This window comes from Lottia gigantea (assembly GCF_000327385.1).
Source record: "Lottia gigantea unplaced genomic scaffold LOTGIsca_10, whole genome shotgun sequence".
Classification (NCBI taxonomy): domain Eukaryota; kingdom Metazoa; phylum Mollusca; class Gastropoda; family Lottiidae; genus Lottia; species Lottia gigantea.
Window position 1 is genome coordinate 2,613,365 of NW_008706747.1, and position 14,776 is coordinate 2,628,140.

The following is a 14,776-nucleotide window of genomic DNA, read 5'->3' on the forward strand; positions in this document are numbered from 1 at the left end:
TTGTACGATTTCGACAGGGTGGAAAACTTTAATTGGATAAGGTTTCAATTTTTGAACTCGTAAATAATTCAAAAAAAAAAACATTGACAGAGGGGCAAATTTCGAAAAACATAGGACATAATACATAATTTTGTTTCCTTTCTTTAGCTCATTTAAGCGTGAATATAATACAACCCCCTAAAAAGGAATTTTTTTTTTTACAATTTTTCAAATTTGAAATAGAGGATCCGCTTTTTCTGTTTTTCAATTTTTGTAAATGCACTCAAGGTTAACCTCAATTAGTAAAAATAAACAGATGCCTGGAATTAGCCCCGCATTCAAACTTAATCTATGAACGTCCACGGGACAAAAAAACAACCCCGTTAAGGTCGCATTGGGAGGTAAAAAACTGAGTGTGGGGCTTGAAAGGGTTAACTTTTCGACACCTTTCCTAATAACCTCTTATTAAATTAACCCTTTGAATACCATTGTACAAAAATACACAAAAATCAACCGTCTTTAAAAAGAGAAAGAAATAAATTAGAATCCTTAAACATATCTACTTTCAAATACCCAATAGACATATCATAAGACTTTAAAGAAAGGGGGTGGGGCGGGGTTCTCCTAAACACCTAAATTAGCACAGGGGCCTTTAATCTGCCTTGACAGAAAAATAAACGAGGATTTTATCCTATTCAAGCAACTCGGCATCTTGGGTGGCGTTCAAAGCGTTAACAATAGTATGTATTTATTTCTAATGCAAAAAACACAAAAAACTATTCCGATCTTATGAACCTAAATTCCAATGTTGTCTTAAATTACACGTTTGGGTATCCTCCATTTCTTTCAAGCGTATGTCAATGTTTCGTTTCGTCTGTCATTAACGTGAGAATAAGATATTCCAATTTTTCAAAACGTGTGTCAAAATTGTACGTTGCCTCTTATTAGCTCATCGTCAAAGATCAAAATTACGGATTTGACCGCCCACTTTGACGTAAATACCCTTCTCAGATTTGTGGTAATCCATTACGGATTGTCATCGGAATTTGTACCATCCTTTGAATATTTGATTACAGTTTGAATTTTAAAAGTATAAACTTAAAGCAAATTGTAAGATAAATTCAATGGGACGCGGGTATATTTTGGTGCTGGGCTGAGAAGCTCAATCGTAGAGTGTCAATCGAAACATTGGTAGCAGCTAATGAGCTTTTCACGTGATGAAGTATATCACTCATAAGTGAGTAAGTATTTCATGATGAAAAGTGGTATCAGGTGTCAAGACGCAGAGAAATTTTGTTTCAAGTATAAAACGGATAGACCATGCATAATTCATAAATACAATAACAAAATATTTCCACTGTTAAAATATGGCTCAATTCAAAAAGTAGAGCGATCTGTCTGTAGATAGCACAGCGTGAAACTGTGAATAACAACATGTTTCAGTTTCTGATTCAATATCTCTAATTTATAAATAGATGAACGAATCAATGAAAATAAATGAATGAATTAAACAATTAAAATTGGTATTCATAATACTTCAGCAATCTTTTTCGTTTCGCGTTCCATAAAATCACAAATTTGTACGGAAATAATAAATACAATTATTCAAATGAATAAATAATTAAATTTCAAAGTAATATAAAATAAATTCAAATAAAAAGCATTACATATTAATTTCCAAAATGTCATTTCGTTTCGTCTTACACAGAAGTAAAACAAAGCCATGAATTTGTACGGAACTGAATATGGCCTGGGATGATTAGTGATGGATGTATTATATGATTAACGAAGCTAGTTTGTTGGGATGATATGACTAACTATGTGTATAGATATACAGTTTAATGGCTATCTGATACAGCCTATACAATATGGGATTAATCAATTTTAGTCGCTTGCTCACATTTCAGCAAAATAATTTATTGATTTCGCCTACACGGTTAAAGTCTCAATCTTCTTGATTTTGCTTTTTATGTGGTCCTTGATTTTTTGATAAGAAAAATATTAAACAAAAAGATAATGTCTGTCCGAAATGCATCTCGCCTTAGCAAAAGTAAATCTACACAAAATGTCAATAAGTTTCGGTAAAACTAACCAGATTTCTTACGAAAACTTCAAAATTCCCAGGGTTACAATCTTGTCACGTCCTGGCCAATTTTCGAAGCAGACATGGAAAAGATTTCGAAGGCTTAGTGTCAAACTTGATCTCAGATTAAATAATTCAAAAAATCGCAGACGAGAACCAGCTCGAGATCACAACGTCAAATCAGAAATGTAACCACGAATATTGCCGAACACGACGTCATAGCAGCCGATAGATATTTGATTTCTGCTTGCCTTGGGAAAAACGGCGGGAATTCAGATTAAACGCAGACGACGCGAGCTGGACCCCCCATAGTAACGGACAGTTGTAAAAAGGCAAAGTTTATTTTCAAAAGGTGACCGTTGTTTATTTTCAAATCTCAAGTTGTTTAAATAGAGTCATTCGATTCCGATGAAAGAAACTTGACGATTCTTTTCTTAAACGTGGGAAGTCAACCGCCATTGTAACGGTCCTGATCAAAATACCCCACTCGGTACGTCGAGGGTGTTTTGGGGCCGTTTTTTGTATTCGGCACACCTCGTTTTATAGTATGTAAACAAGCATTGTTCTGGAGACCAAACCTCGACAATTTCACGAACAAGTGGACATTGTATTGAAATTTGCTTTCGATGTATCAAATTTTAATAACAAGAATAGACTAAACCTATATTGTAAAGAACTCATTGTTTGCGGACTGTGAACAGCCAACAAGGTGTGAAAATAGTATTTATTTTTCGGTTTGCTCTCTGGTATTTGCTTATTATCATTATACATATCCTTGGGCCATGGAGACATAATGCCCAGCATGAGGGGCTCTTGTGTGACCCATAAGAGGTCGACGAGACGATGATCTTTGCTTGAAAACTTCGGTCCTAAAATTCAAAACATGAGCTTTATGGGCCAAAATTAGCCCTGACTATCTATTGCTTCATAAATATTGGACATATTCTAAAAATTAACCTATCCACTTTTAACACGAGATGACTCTAAAAATGTATTGGAATGTAATGTTGTTGTTTGCGGTTTAGTTTTCTATATGGCGGTGCATTCCAGTAAAGAGGTGAACCATTGCAATAATTATTCATCAGCAAATGTTATGTGGTGTAGATTGATAGTCTTAGAATGATGATGATGATGATGATGATGATGATGATGATAATATTGAAGATGGAATGTAAAATTGATGATGATGGTGATGATGATGATGATGATGATGATGACAAAATAAACTACTTACCCATTGGACAATGTTCTAATTCTGGACACGGACTTTTTCGTTTCCTTGGTCGTCCTTTTTGTACGGCACCGACTCCGTTATAGTAGGGTAGCCCCTGATGATGACCGCCTAGTCCGGGAGACATGCTCGGTATATAGTCTCCTTGAAACATCATTTCATAGTCCGTACGACAATACACTAGATGGTCCTTCATTCCGAATTGTTCGCCCGTCGTCAGAGGTCGGTTACACGCATTGCACGTGAAGCAGGACAAATGATACACTACGTCTCGGGCTCTCATAACAAGTTCATTAGCAGCGATTCCAAGGTGGCACCGTGCACATCTTTTCACTCCAAAACGTCTGAAATAGAAAACGAATATACGTTACGAAAAATTATTCAAAATTTTCATGAAAACGACCATGTTAAAAGGGATTACAGTCCTCGTGGAAACCATCAGCAAATGAAAGGCAGAGAATTTTGATATTATTGAACAGAAAACGAAATTATTCAAACAGGTCAAATGAGTATTATTATTTTTTATCCAAAAACAAAATATTATTCAGAATATTTTTTTAACACGATAAAGTTTCGTTTTGTGGTACAGTGTGATAAGGAAATGGGTTTGGAATGTAATCGGAACCGTTAAACATGGCGATGATAGATTAGACGAGGGCGGGAAAGAGATGGGATCGTCTGCTCTTGACTTATTCATATCAAACTGCCCTGTAACATGGCAACAGGAAGCCGGACGACGCTAACGGAAGCTAAGATTTGGGAAAGAAATCCGTGAGAAGTTAAAGGTTGCGTACAAATTTATATTTGTAATTTTTAAAAAAGAACAAAAATTAATATCCAAATTGTAAAGGAACACAAAGTTCTTTTAGCTAAAAGGTTTTTCAAATGGTTTCTATAAAATAATTTACCCTGTTCATTAAACAGGTTTTTTTTAACAGAAAACGAAACTATTCTCGAACATCTTAAAAAAGTTTTTTAGAAATATAAGTAAGATATTACAAAGCCAAATTAGTTTAAAAGATACTTGTTTCTTTTAAATTAAAGACATTTAGCAGTTCATTAAAAAACGTACATGTTCTAAACACAAAACGAAACTATTTTAAATTCCCATCAGCAAATCTCAGATATTCCAGAATTTGTGTGTTGCCATATCCGGTGACAGTGTCAATATTTTGACTGGAAATGTCAGTTTATTTTTCGATCTTGTAAACCACAGCCACCAACAGATCAAAATTTAGACTCAGGCCGACTTGAAAGAAGTTTAACGCGCTAGAAATATGGCCGAGCGAGGAAGAATTAACAAGTTTGGTTTATTTTGATAATAGTTTTGTATCGTGTTTTTAAATGAACTTTGTAAACTTTTAATCAAAATTCTCATACGAATTTTTGATACTTAAACATTTTGCTCGGCTGTCGAGGGATCTTTAACGTTTGTAGCACAAGGTGCCTCGGTTTATTGTCCGATCTGAACGACTACACACTTTTAACATGTCAGTCCCTCTTATCTGCATCACTGACTGGGGGACAGGGTCGACAGAACCCACCTCAAAACAACGATGGTTTATGCTGCCACTACCAATGCTTCCGTGATGCGGTTCGACGTCGCTTCTAAATTGAAGAACTTGGTAGAGACTTGAGAAGAAATACGGACTAAGCCCTAGATTTATCTTTCCAATATTTTGTGATCGATAAATTTCATTGAAATCTTCAATAAGTTTATAAAATATTCAAAAAGAAAACTGGATGTAAATGAAATTTAATGATAAATGTTTAGAGATGTGGAGATAACTGAACTTATTGTTTTAATGACACCATTTTTACCGTATATAACATAATAAACATCCGATTTTGGAAGCTGCCGAAGAAAATCACGGATGAGCCAAGCGTCCTGGCAAAACCTTTCTGTTCCCGATGATGAATGTCTAAAATATGTAGATGCTTTAGTGCTGGTCAACACATATCGGACAAACAAAGACGGAAAGCGCTATGCAGTGTTCAATGAGGGAAATTTTTTGCCAGGATAATAGCAATTTCCGATTTCTTCCTGCCAATCTTTAACTTTTCAGTCTGTAGCAAACGGAGCTTCGGTACCTTAAATGTAGGATCGAATCTTACTCTAGATAACGATGAAAACACGGACACCTAACACGTTTTTATTTTGCCTTTTAAGAAAAACTACGGTAAATGCAATCCGCATCATCGATTAACGGAATTTAATTATTTCAGAGTTTTTTTTAGACTTCGTACGGTAAAATCAGCAGCATAAGCTATCAGAAAACTTGTTTTGTTTCATTATCGCTTATGAATAATTAAAGCTACAAAAACTAACTCTTTTGTGCTCTCTTCTTTGTCAAGATTCCCACTATTCTGGTCATGCGTTATTCTTTTGTGCTTTCTTACCACTGTGTAAATACGAAATCAAAAAAGAAAACGAAAGAAGAATGGGGGTTTGATGTAATTAAAATTTCTATTTTGAAACGGTGAATACACATAGGCGAAAGAATCGAAGGGTACATTTCTGAACCAATGTGTTAAGAGAATAGTGAACACGCTTGAGATGAAGTATCGAAGGGTGCATTGGTTTAAAATTCTGGAGAAGACACCCCAAATACCAAGGGAGCACATGGAAAGGTTTTTTGGAAAACGAATTTCTTTAAAATAAGGTACAAAACATTAGCCTAATAATATAATAAAGTTGGTTTTAAAACTCGATTTCGTCGTAATTTCCAATTAGGCCTAGAACATTAGGATGTAAAACTCCCATTTATTTCAAAGATTTACACCTTAACCGTTATCTGTATTGAAAAATCGAAAATTAAAAATCGAAGGTTTAGGAAATCAATGCGGAGTACGGAGTATTAGGTTGTAAATAAATGATGTTTGATCATCATCCGAACGACTAGACGCTTTTTCACGTCCGATCACTACTGACAGAGGGCCTCGGTTTATTGTCCAATCCGAACGGCAAGACGCTTTGCCAGGTCAGCCAAAAAATCGAAGGTTTAGGAAATCAATGCGTAGTACGGAGTATTAGGTTATAAATAAATAATTAGGTTTGATTATTTCTGATTTCTTCTACTATCAGATTTCTAAACCTTCTTTCTTGTGTTCTTAATTCTTCAAAACATTTCATTTTACTGGGAAAATTGATTTTTTCACTTCTTTGATGATTTGTCTTGATTAATTTGTAAATCATTCATTCATTCAAATATTTTTTCACTTCTTTTCTTTTTATCGAGATACTTAACAAATAATTTTTACATTTCCTTGATATTTTGGAATCAGTTAAATTAATTTCATTCATTCATTCATTCATTCATTCATTCATTCATTCTGTTTTCGATATATAATATTTTTCTGTATATTTTGTACAATCAAAGAATTCTACAAGTTTTATATATTTTTTACAATCTTCAATTAATTCTGATATTTATTTATATGGCATACATTTAATTTATTCAAAACTGGATTCATTTGCATTTATTCGATATCTTGAGCACTCGTGCATTCATCCATGCTTTTAACACATTTTCAAACAAGGCTAACGTTTTCCATTAAAATTGACACTTCTACTTTTCCACGAGGTCACTGTATCAAATTTGTTCAATACAAATTGAAAATTTGAAATTAATGAAATTTATTGAATTTTTTTTTTATGATAAATGTATGTGCGTGTATTTGTTCTCATACGCACTCGAGCATTCATCCGTACATTTCAAATATTATTCAGCAAATGTTACGTTTATATATATATAGAGAGAGAAATGTGTTAATGAAAACGCATAACAAAACGCACACACGTGCATCTGTCTTTGTTGATATACAACATGAAACACTTTGTTTGGTTTTAACGTGTGCATTTTGTATGCATTGCACGAGCATACTGTGCACATGGATATCAAAGCAAACATTTGATATATCTATGTGAATTTTCAAACATAATTTCATTACACCATGTTATCTACCCCCAATCTATCAAATGCACGTGTATTTCATCTATCTATCATATCATCATTGCCTTTTAAAATCTTTCTGAATGCACGTACGACGACGTTAACAAAATGTTATTCCTTTTTCTACATGGATGCATTAGAAATTTTGATTTTCGCGTATTGGTTGAAGTGTTATTTCAAAACAAACATGTTTTCGTGTGGTTACTCAATGGGATAGCGAATTATTTTTGTCTGCATGCACACATGTGCATTTCGTGTGAGATAAGAGAAGAAATTAATATTCAAAGTCACCATGTTTCTCGTTATTGAACTGCAAAAACTTGTGATTGATTTTAGGATAAACAATGTTAAATATCAATCACTTCATTATCTACAAAGGTATACACGCACGTGCATTTCGTGTGAGATAACATCGACCATGTAAAATTAGATATAATAAAGGAGCCTCGTATATCCAGACCAGAATTACAAACCAGTCTTCATATGACATTTAACAATTTGAAGTATGATATATAGACGAAGTTGTATTTAACAATCATTGGTTAAAGTTTGTGCAACGTTTTGGTGTTTTTCTCTTATAATTCTATAAACATGCCTGAAATGTTAACTGACTTAAACTGGAATCAGGATGCACATATTATAGTTTGCCTTCCATCACTAAATCTTCACAATTATCAAGCTATTACGAACTGCATCTTATACCTTGTTTAATTAACTTGTATCATGAAGGTTTGTAAATGCAGCTTTCCGTGATACAAGAGTGGCTATTGCAGTCAAGGTATAAGACGCAGTTCGCGATAACTCAACAGGGTGGCCCAAGGATAAAAATTAACTTACCTATAGTAGTCATCCTTGCAGTATATACACCCATCTCGAGCAAAGCACGTGAGTTCGGAATCTAGTGGCAGTTTACAGTCGGAACATTTTAAACACTGCACGTGCCATTGTTTGTCCACCGCCATCAAGTAAAATCTGTCGCAGATTCGACCTCCGCACCCAGCACAGATCCATGCTGAGTCTTCTAACGGCACTTCTAATCCCGGTCTCTGAAAAATATAATAGATGAAATGAGCTTGGAAGACTCTGTTTGGTCTTTGAACAGTTGTCTGAAGATCGCATAGCGTGAAACTCTGAGTAACAACATGATTCAAGTTTTGTTTTAATATTTCTATATCGCTCTACAAATGATATATTGAGAACTATTTTAACAGTGGTATTTCTATATCGCTCTACAATTGTTGTATTGAGCACTATTTTAACAGTGGTATTTCTATATCGCTCTACAATTGATGTATTGAGTTCTATTTTAACAGTGGTATTTCTATATCGCTCTACAATTGATGTATTGAGTTCTATTTTAACAGTGGTATTTCTATATCGCTCTACAATTGATATATTGAGCTCTTTTTTAACAGTGGTATTTCTATATCGCTCTACAATTGATGTACTGAGCACTATTTTAACAGTGGTATTTCTATATCTCTCTACAATTGATGTATTGAGCACTATTTTAACAGTGGTATTTCTATATCGCTCTACAATTGATATATTGAGCACTATTTTAACAGTGGTATTTCTATATCGCTCTACAAGTGATGTATTGAGCACTATTTTAACAGTGGTATTTCTATATCGCTCTACAATTGATATATTGAGCACTATTTTAACAGTGGTATTTCTATATCGCTCTACAAGTGATGTATTGAGCTCTATTTTAACAGTGGTATTTCTATATCGTTCTAAAATTGATATATTGAGCTCTATTTTAACAATGGTATTTCTATATCGCTCTACAATTGATGTATTGAGCACTATTTTAACAGTGAAAATATTTTATTATTGTAAACTTTGAATAATATTAATGTAATTGTTTGTACATCAAGGTATTATTCACATATACTGCATGCTATATGATTTTATTGCTAAATGTTATGAAAATATTACCACGGTTGATTTATAATGCGTTTTGTAACAGGCAACAGCTTAAGTAGTCAAAGTTAAGGGAAAATCTCTACGATTGAAGTGAATTAAATGAAATTTGTTTATATCCTACTGTTCTGTATCTTATTGGACTAATGAAATGAAATGGAATTTTATATCCTACTGTTCTGTATCTTATTGGACTAATGAAATGAAATGGAATTTTATATCCTACTGTTCTGTACCTTATTGGACTAATGAAATGAAATAGAGTTTTATATCCTACTGTTCTGTATCTTATTGGTCTAATGAAATGAAATAGAGTTTTATATCCTACTGTTCTGTATCTTATTGGACTAATGAAATAAAATGGAATTTTATATCCTACTGTTCTGTACCCTATTGACCTAATGAAATTGTGGACCTCAAACACGTCTCATATCTTGACTGCAATAGCAGCCTTTTTGTATCACGTCAGCTTGTAGATGCAACGATTTGATTGGATTGTACGCTACCGAATACAGTGAATTATAAACTGTGTTTCCACTGACATAAGAGCCGGCTTTTTTGTGTTTCCACTGACAAATTGCCGAACCGTTAGCGTTCGGGAACCGTTACGGTTCGGCAATTGAAGCTTTTCTCGTTCGGCAATTTATCGGGGGCCAAATGAAAGCCGGCTTTCGTTTACTCAGTGAAGTGCTTAGAGCTAGCTTTCTTTCACAATTGTCAGTGGAAACGCAGTTATAGCCCTCAATTACACACAGAGAAATGTACTGTCTGTCGAGGGCTCTGGTTGGCTGTATCGGGTAGCGTTTAATCCAATCCAACCGTCGCATTCCATGAAAAGTAGCTATTGCAGTCAAGGTATTAGACGCAGTTCGTAGTAGCTTGCCTTTGTGAAAATGTATTTACATATGCTCTAGCGTTCAATCCATTAAAATCGCTCTATTTAAAAACGTCCGCAATATAAGAATAGTGCGTGATAAAGTCAAGGTATAAGACGCAGTTCGTTATATAGAATATGTCAATAGAGTAGGATAGTACACAGTAGGATATCAAACTGCAAGCTGATAAAACCATTAATCACATGCACTTCATGTATTTATTTTTCTATTTACTCAAATCTGTCAGCTTCATAGCATGTAGTGTATATTCGGGTCGAGACAAATCCACGGCTTGATATGCACAGAGAATATATAATAGAACTTGGAATGAAAATGGAATTTTACGTCTTCAAATGGGACAAATCTTATAGCTTGATAGGGCGTAGGTTAACACAGGTCTCAGGTTCAGACAGGTTGTACTAAAGAATGGAGTTTTACGTCTTAAGAACTGTAGTAGACAGGCATGACAAGTTATCTCAGAGAAAATTGAAATTGAAATGGTATAAATTGATGTTTTTCCTTTATACTTAAAAAGTTTAGAAAACCTCTTTACTACCCCTTTAAATACAATGCAATAAATTGGAATTTTTTGAACCGTCACAATTTCAACAAAACCTGAAAGTTTGTGTCCAATAGGAGAAAGGACCAGCACAATTCAATTGTAAGGAGTAGATGTAATTTAATTCCAATCTAGACACGACGGTACCATCAAAGAAAAAGTTAGTTACTTCAAAGTACTAAATGCCTTGTTCTTGTTTTAATCATTAATATGGTCGCCATTGTTTGAAAAAATAATCAAAAAAGTATTCCTCGATATTTCGATTCGTTTTTTTAAATATTCTTTTTCATTTATGACTATACAAAAATCAAAAGAAATCTCAGAAAAATCAAAAATAGCTTGAAGAAATTTAAGACCTATATACATGAAAATCAATTCGCCATTCCATGAGTAGGGAGATATTTTCGAAAAAATGTCATCTTGAATGTGGAATTTACCTGAAACAATTTTGAGAGAGTTGTCCATTACAATCAGCAAAAAATAATGCTCATTTCTCCCGGTTCCACTCTGCGACTAGGCTTTTCAACTTAGAGATTCCACAAGGCAAGTTATTTCGGTATACGCCTATGTTGTGCATCTTCAAACTTATTTACTCAATTATTTCATTTTTCCAGAGGAATTTCAAATTTTGGTTGATATAATTTTCAAAGCCAAAATATTGAATTTTTCTTCCACTTTCACAGAACTAACAAGATGCCGAATGAAGCCGAAGCCATGAAATTCCGCACTCACCGTCGACCCTATCACCAGCTTTTAATAAAGTTGATATTTTTACTCTGGTTATTTAGAAAATAAACGAAGTTAGGAAATTGGCGGGATTTGATTAAATTAACGTCTGCTTGACACTTCGCAGACGAGAAGCAGACGATCTTTCAATTTTTGATACAGACCACAATTCCTACTACGTTACTTAATCAAACGGTCATTAGATTTCTTATCTACCGATCTTGTTTATGCTTTTTGTAACACCAGACAATAAGGATAATGAGTGACATACGATGATTGTTCGCAGACGACTTCTGATTTTGAAATTTGGACACAGACCACTAACATTTCTCTCAATATGTAGACAGTGGCGCCCATGGTGTTATATTATGTATAACTCTATAGTTATGATCTACGGTTTAAAATTTCTTATTTTCATTCATTTTCACAAGTCATTTCTGTAGATCTCCTGATAGTTCTTATAAAAATATGCACTGTACAATGAGGGAAATTCTGTGCATTTCAGAATTGAATAAAATGTAGTTTAAAGTCTTACGATTCGACTACTGATATTGGCAAAAAAAAAACGAAACATTACTTTGCAATTTATATTCTCAAGAAGACAAGTATGGCTCAAAAGTGTGCTATAAGGGAAATTTTTAGATTTCAAGAAAACAGCAAGCCCACCAAGGTGTTTGAATTTGAACAACAACGAACACCAATTGATTAAAGCCAGGCGTCTGCTAGAACTTTGACGAGTTGCAGGTTGGAATTCCAGTTAGGTCTGCAAGTTATTCTAATCGAAGTTGTCTTACATAATAAGTCAAAATAAACGTCTATGCTTGCTGTTAGGTGCTTCTAAAAGAGTTGCCAGGTTAAAGCGAACACCTGATACAGCTATGCAATTCAGAGCGTCCACATAGTTAATGCCGAAGCAAAAAAAACTATCAATCTTATACGCAAAAACTATAGTAAAACAAAATTATGAATGAATAAAAAATATGAATGAATGAATGAATGAATGAGTATTTAACCATCCTTTGAATACCCGAGACTCTCTCAAAACCCATTCATATATTTTATAAAACATTTTGACAAATTTGAAGTTTATAATAGACATCGTAAGACGATACCTGCCAATTTTATATATTATTATATTCTAAAGTGTGTTTACCTAGGAGCATTTTTTTTATATATTTAATATTTTGAGAACATGGCTTTTTAATATTTTGATATAATTTCTTGTAAATATAAAAACATGTTTTATGCAAGATCATGTTTGAACATTTCTTATAAATATGAGAGAATGTTTATGAGAACATGGGAACATTATATATTTCATTATTGATATGCAGCATGTTTGAACATTTCTTATAAATATGAGAGAATGTTTATGAGAACATGGGAACATTATATATTTCATTATTGATATGCAGCATGTTTGAACATTTCTTATAAATATGAGAGAATGTTTATGAGAACATGGGAACATTATATATTTCATTATTGATATGCAGCATGTTTTGATATTTTGAGAACACGGCTTTATTATATTTTGATATAATTTCTTATAAATATAAGAACATGTTTTAATATTTTGAAAAAAATTGAACATCTTTTACATAAGAGCATATTTTAATATTCGTGAGAACATTGGAGCATGTTTTAAAATCTTAAAAGCATGTTTTAATTCAGAGAACATTAGAGCAAGTTTAAATATTTTTAGAATTGAAGCCTGTTTTAATATTTTGAGAACATTAGAGTATATTTTGACTATTTTCTTATGAACATATTTTGTAAAATTTCTTCAGAAGATTTTCTTTATATTTTTTCATAAACCTGACTTTAATTTTGTTATGAGAATATTTTCACTTTCTCCTGAACATGTTTTTTTATTGATAATGAACATATTTAAAAGTTATTTATGAACACATCTTTAAATTTTTTATGAACATAGTATCAAATTTTCTTATGAACATTGAACAGAATGTATATTAGGGCATAGTTTTAAACACTATAGTAACATTGTGTTCACCAACTTGTCATCTCAGTTAATTTGTCATCATTTCATTACAGAAATCCTGTTCAGTTATTTTTTATTTCGTTATTTAACAAAACAAACTATAAGCTTGTAATAATATAACAATCCTTAAAAAACAAACCCTATATTTCTTAAATCTTTGACAAGAATATCTTGAATACAATTTTCATAAATACAATTCAAATTGTTGTATTTGTCTGTAGAATTCAATGAATTCGGCTACAAGAATGAATTGTCCACATAATTTCAAATAAACAGCTTAGATATAGCAAAATACCAATTTCAAGTCCAAAGTGAAAACGTTTTATTCGTTTATTTTGTAAATGAATAAGTCAATTTAAGAAATATGATACCGAATTAAATGAATTTTGGTAACAAAATAGACACATTCCTAAATAATTTTAAGTAATGATAGCTTTCGAAAGCATAGACCGTGGCACTGAAAGCAACTCTTGTTATTTCTAATATCCATGAGTATAGGCTACATGAATTACCAGAATCTTATTTTATCCGTTGGAGATAAATTACACAAAATTAAATGAAATTTAGTTACAAATTGGCGAAAATTTCTAGAAGGGTTTAATACTTTCTTAAGGTTATGGGCTTTGCAGTCCTCGAAAGCAAAAACCGAGTTTCTAAAAGTTAGAGTAACAATTTACAATATTGATGTCAATTTTGAATCAAATTTTTTTAGAATATATTTTACCACTTCTTGTAATACATTATATACAAGACATTATGGTTCTTTAATAAGGACACGGGTCTTGACAACTCTCGGCAGCATTGGAAGAGGAATTAAAATTTCTCCTAATAGACTCATTATTCAATTACCTACAATTTGACATTTTTTTAAATCATGGTGTTTTTTTGAAAATGAAAAAAAAACAAAACTATGTCACCAATCAAAAACAATTTTAACAGAAAATAGTGACATATTTTCCGAAAACGTTCATAAGAAATATTTCTTGACAGCTCTCGAAAGGACAGGCCGTGGCCTTAGATTTCCACAAAAGATACGTACCCGTGCATAGCAATCCAAAGGAATAATATCCGAACAAGTTCCCTGTCCTTGCATGCCTGATTCTGAAGACAGAGGCATCATTGGTTTTTCTACCATTCTAAGAAAGTCGTCACTAAACCCTATGAAGGGTATTGGAATCGTTAACCCCTTAAACACAACTGATTTTAACCCTTTTGTGACAGGTCCAATATTCCGTTAAAATTTGTAACACACTTTCGAAATATTGACACGTATTTTGAAGTCGCTTATAGTTCTTATTCCAACGTACTTTTCGAAGATTTCTACAACGAAGTAACTTCGCTTCCCGATTCCAACTTCACCAGAGTCTATGTCACTCAAAAATCCAAGAATTCAGAAAATGTCACCGATATAGATAAGCTATTTTTTGTTTTCTAAGAAT

At 33.0% G+C, this 14,776-nt stretch overlaps 1 protein-coding gene across 1 annotated transcript in view; it reads right to left on the bottom strand.

The window, feature by feature from the left end:
• LOTGIDRAFT_156153 (hypothetical protein) overlaps positions 1–14,472 on the bottom strand; it is a gene marked incomplete at both ends in the record, with an annotated part of 42,917 nt that extends 28,445 nt beyond the window's left edge. The window contains 3 exons of the mRNA XM_009046173.1: positions 3,297–3,637; positions 8,084–8,292; positions 14,377–14,472. Coding sequence (XP_009044421.1) covers positions 3,297–3,637; positions 8,084–8,292; positions 14,377–14,472 — 646 coding nt within the window. The remainder of the gene's footprint in view (positions 1–3,296; positions 3,638–8,083; positions 8,293–14,376) is intronic.
• Between the last annotated feature and the right edge of the window lie 304 nt (positions 14,473–14,776).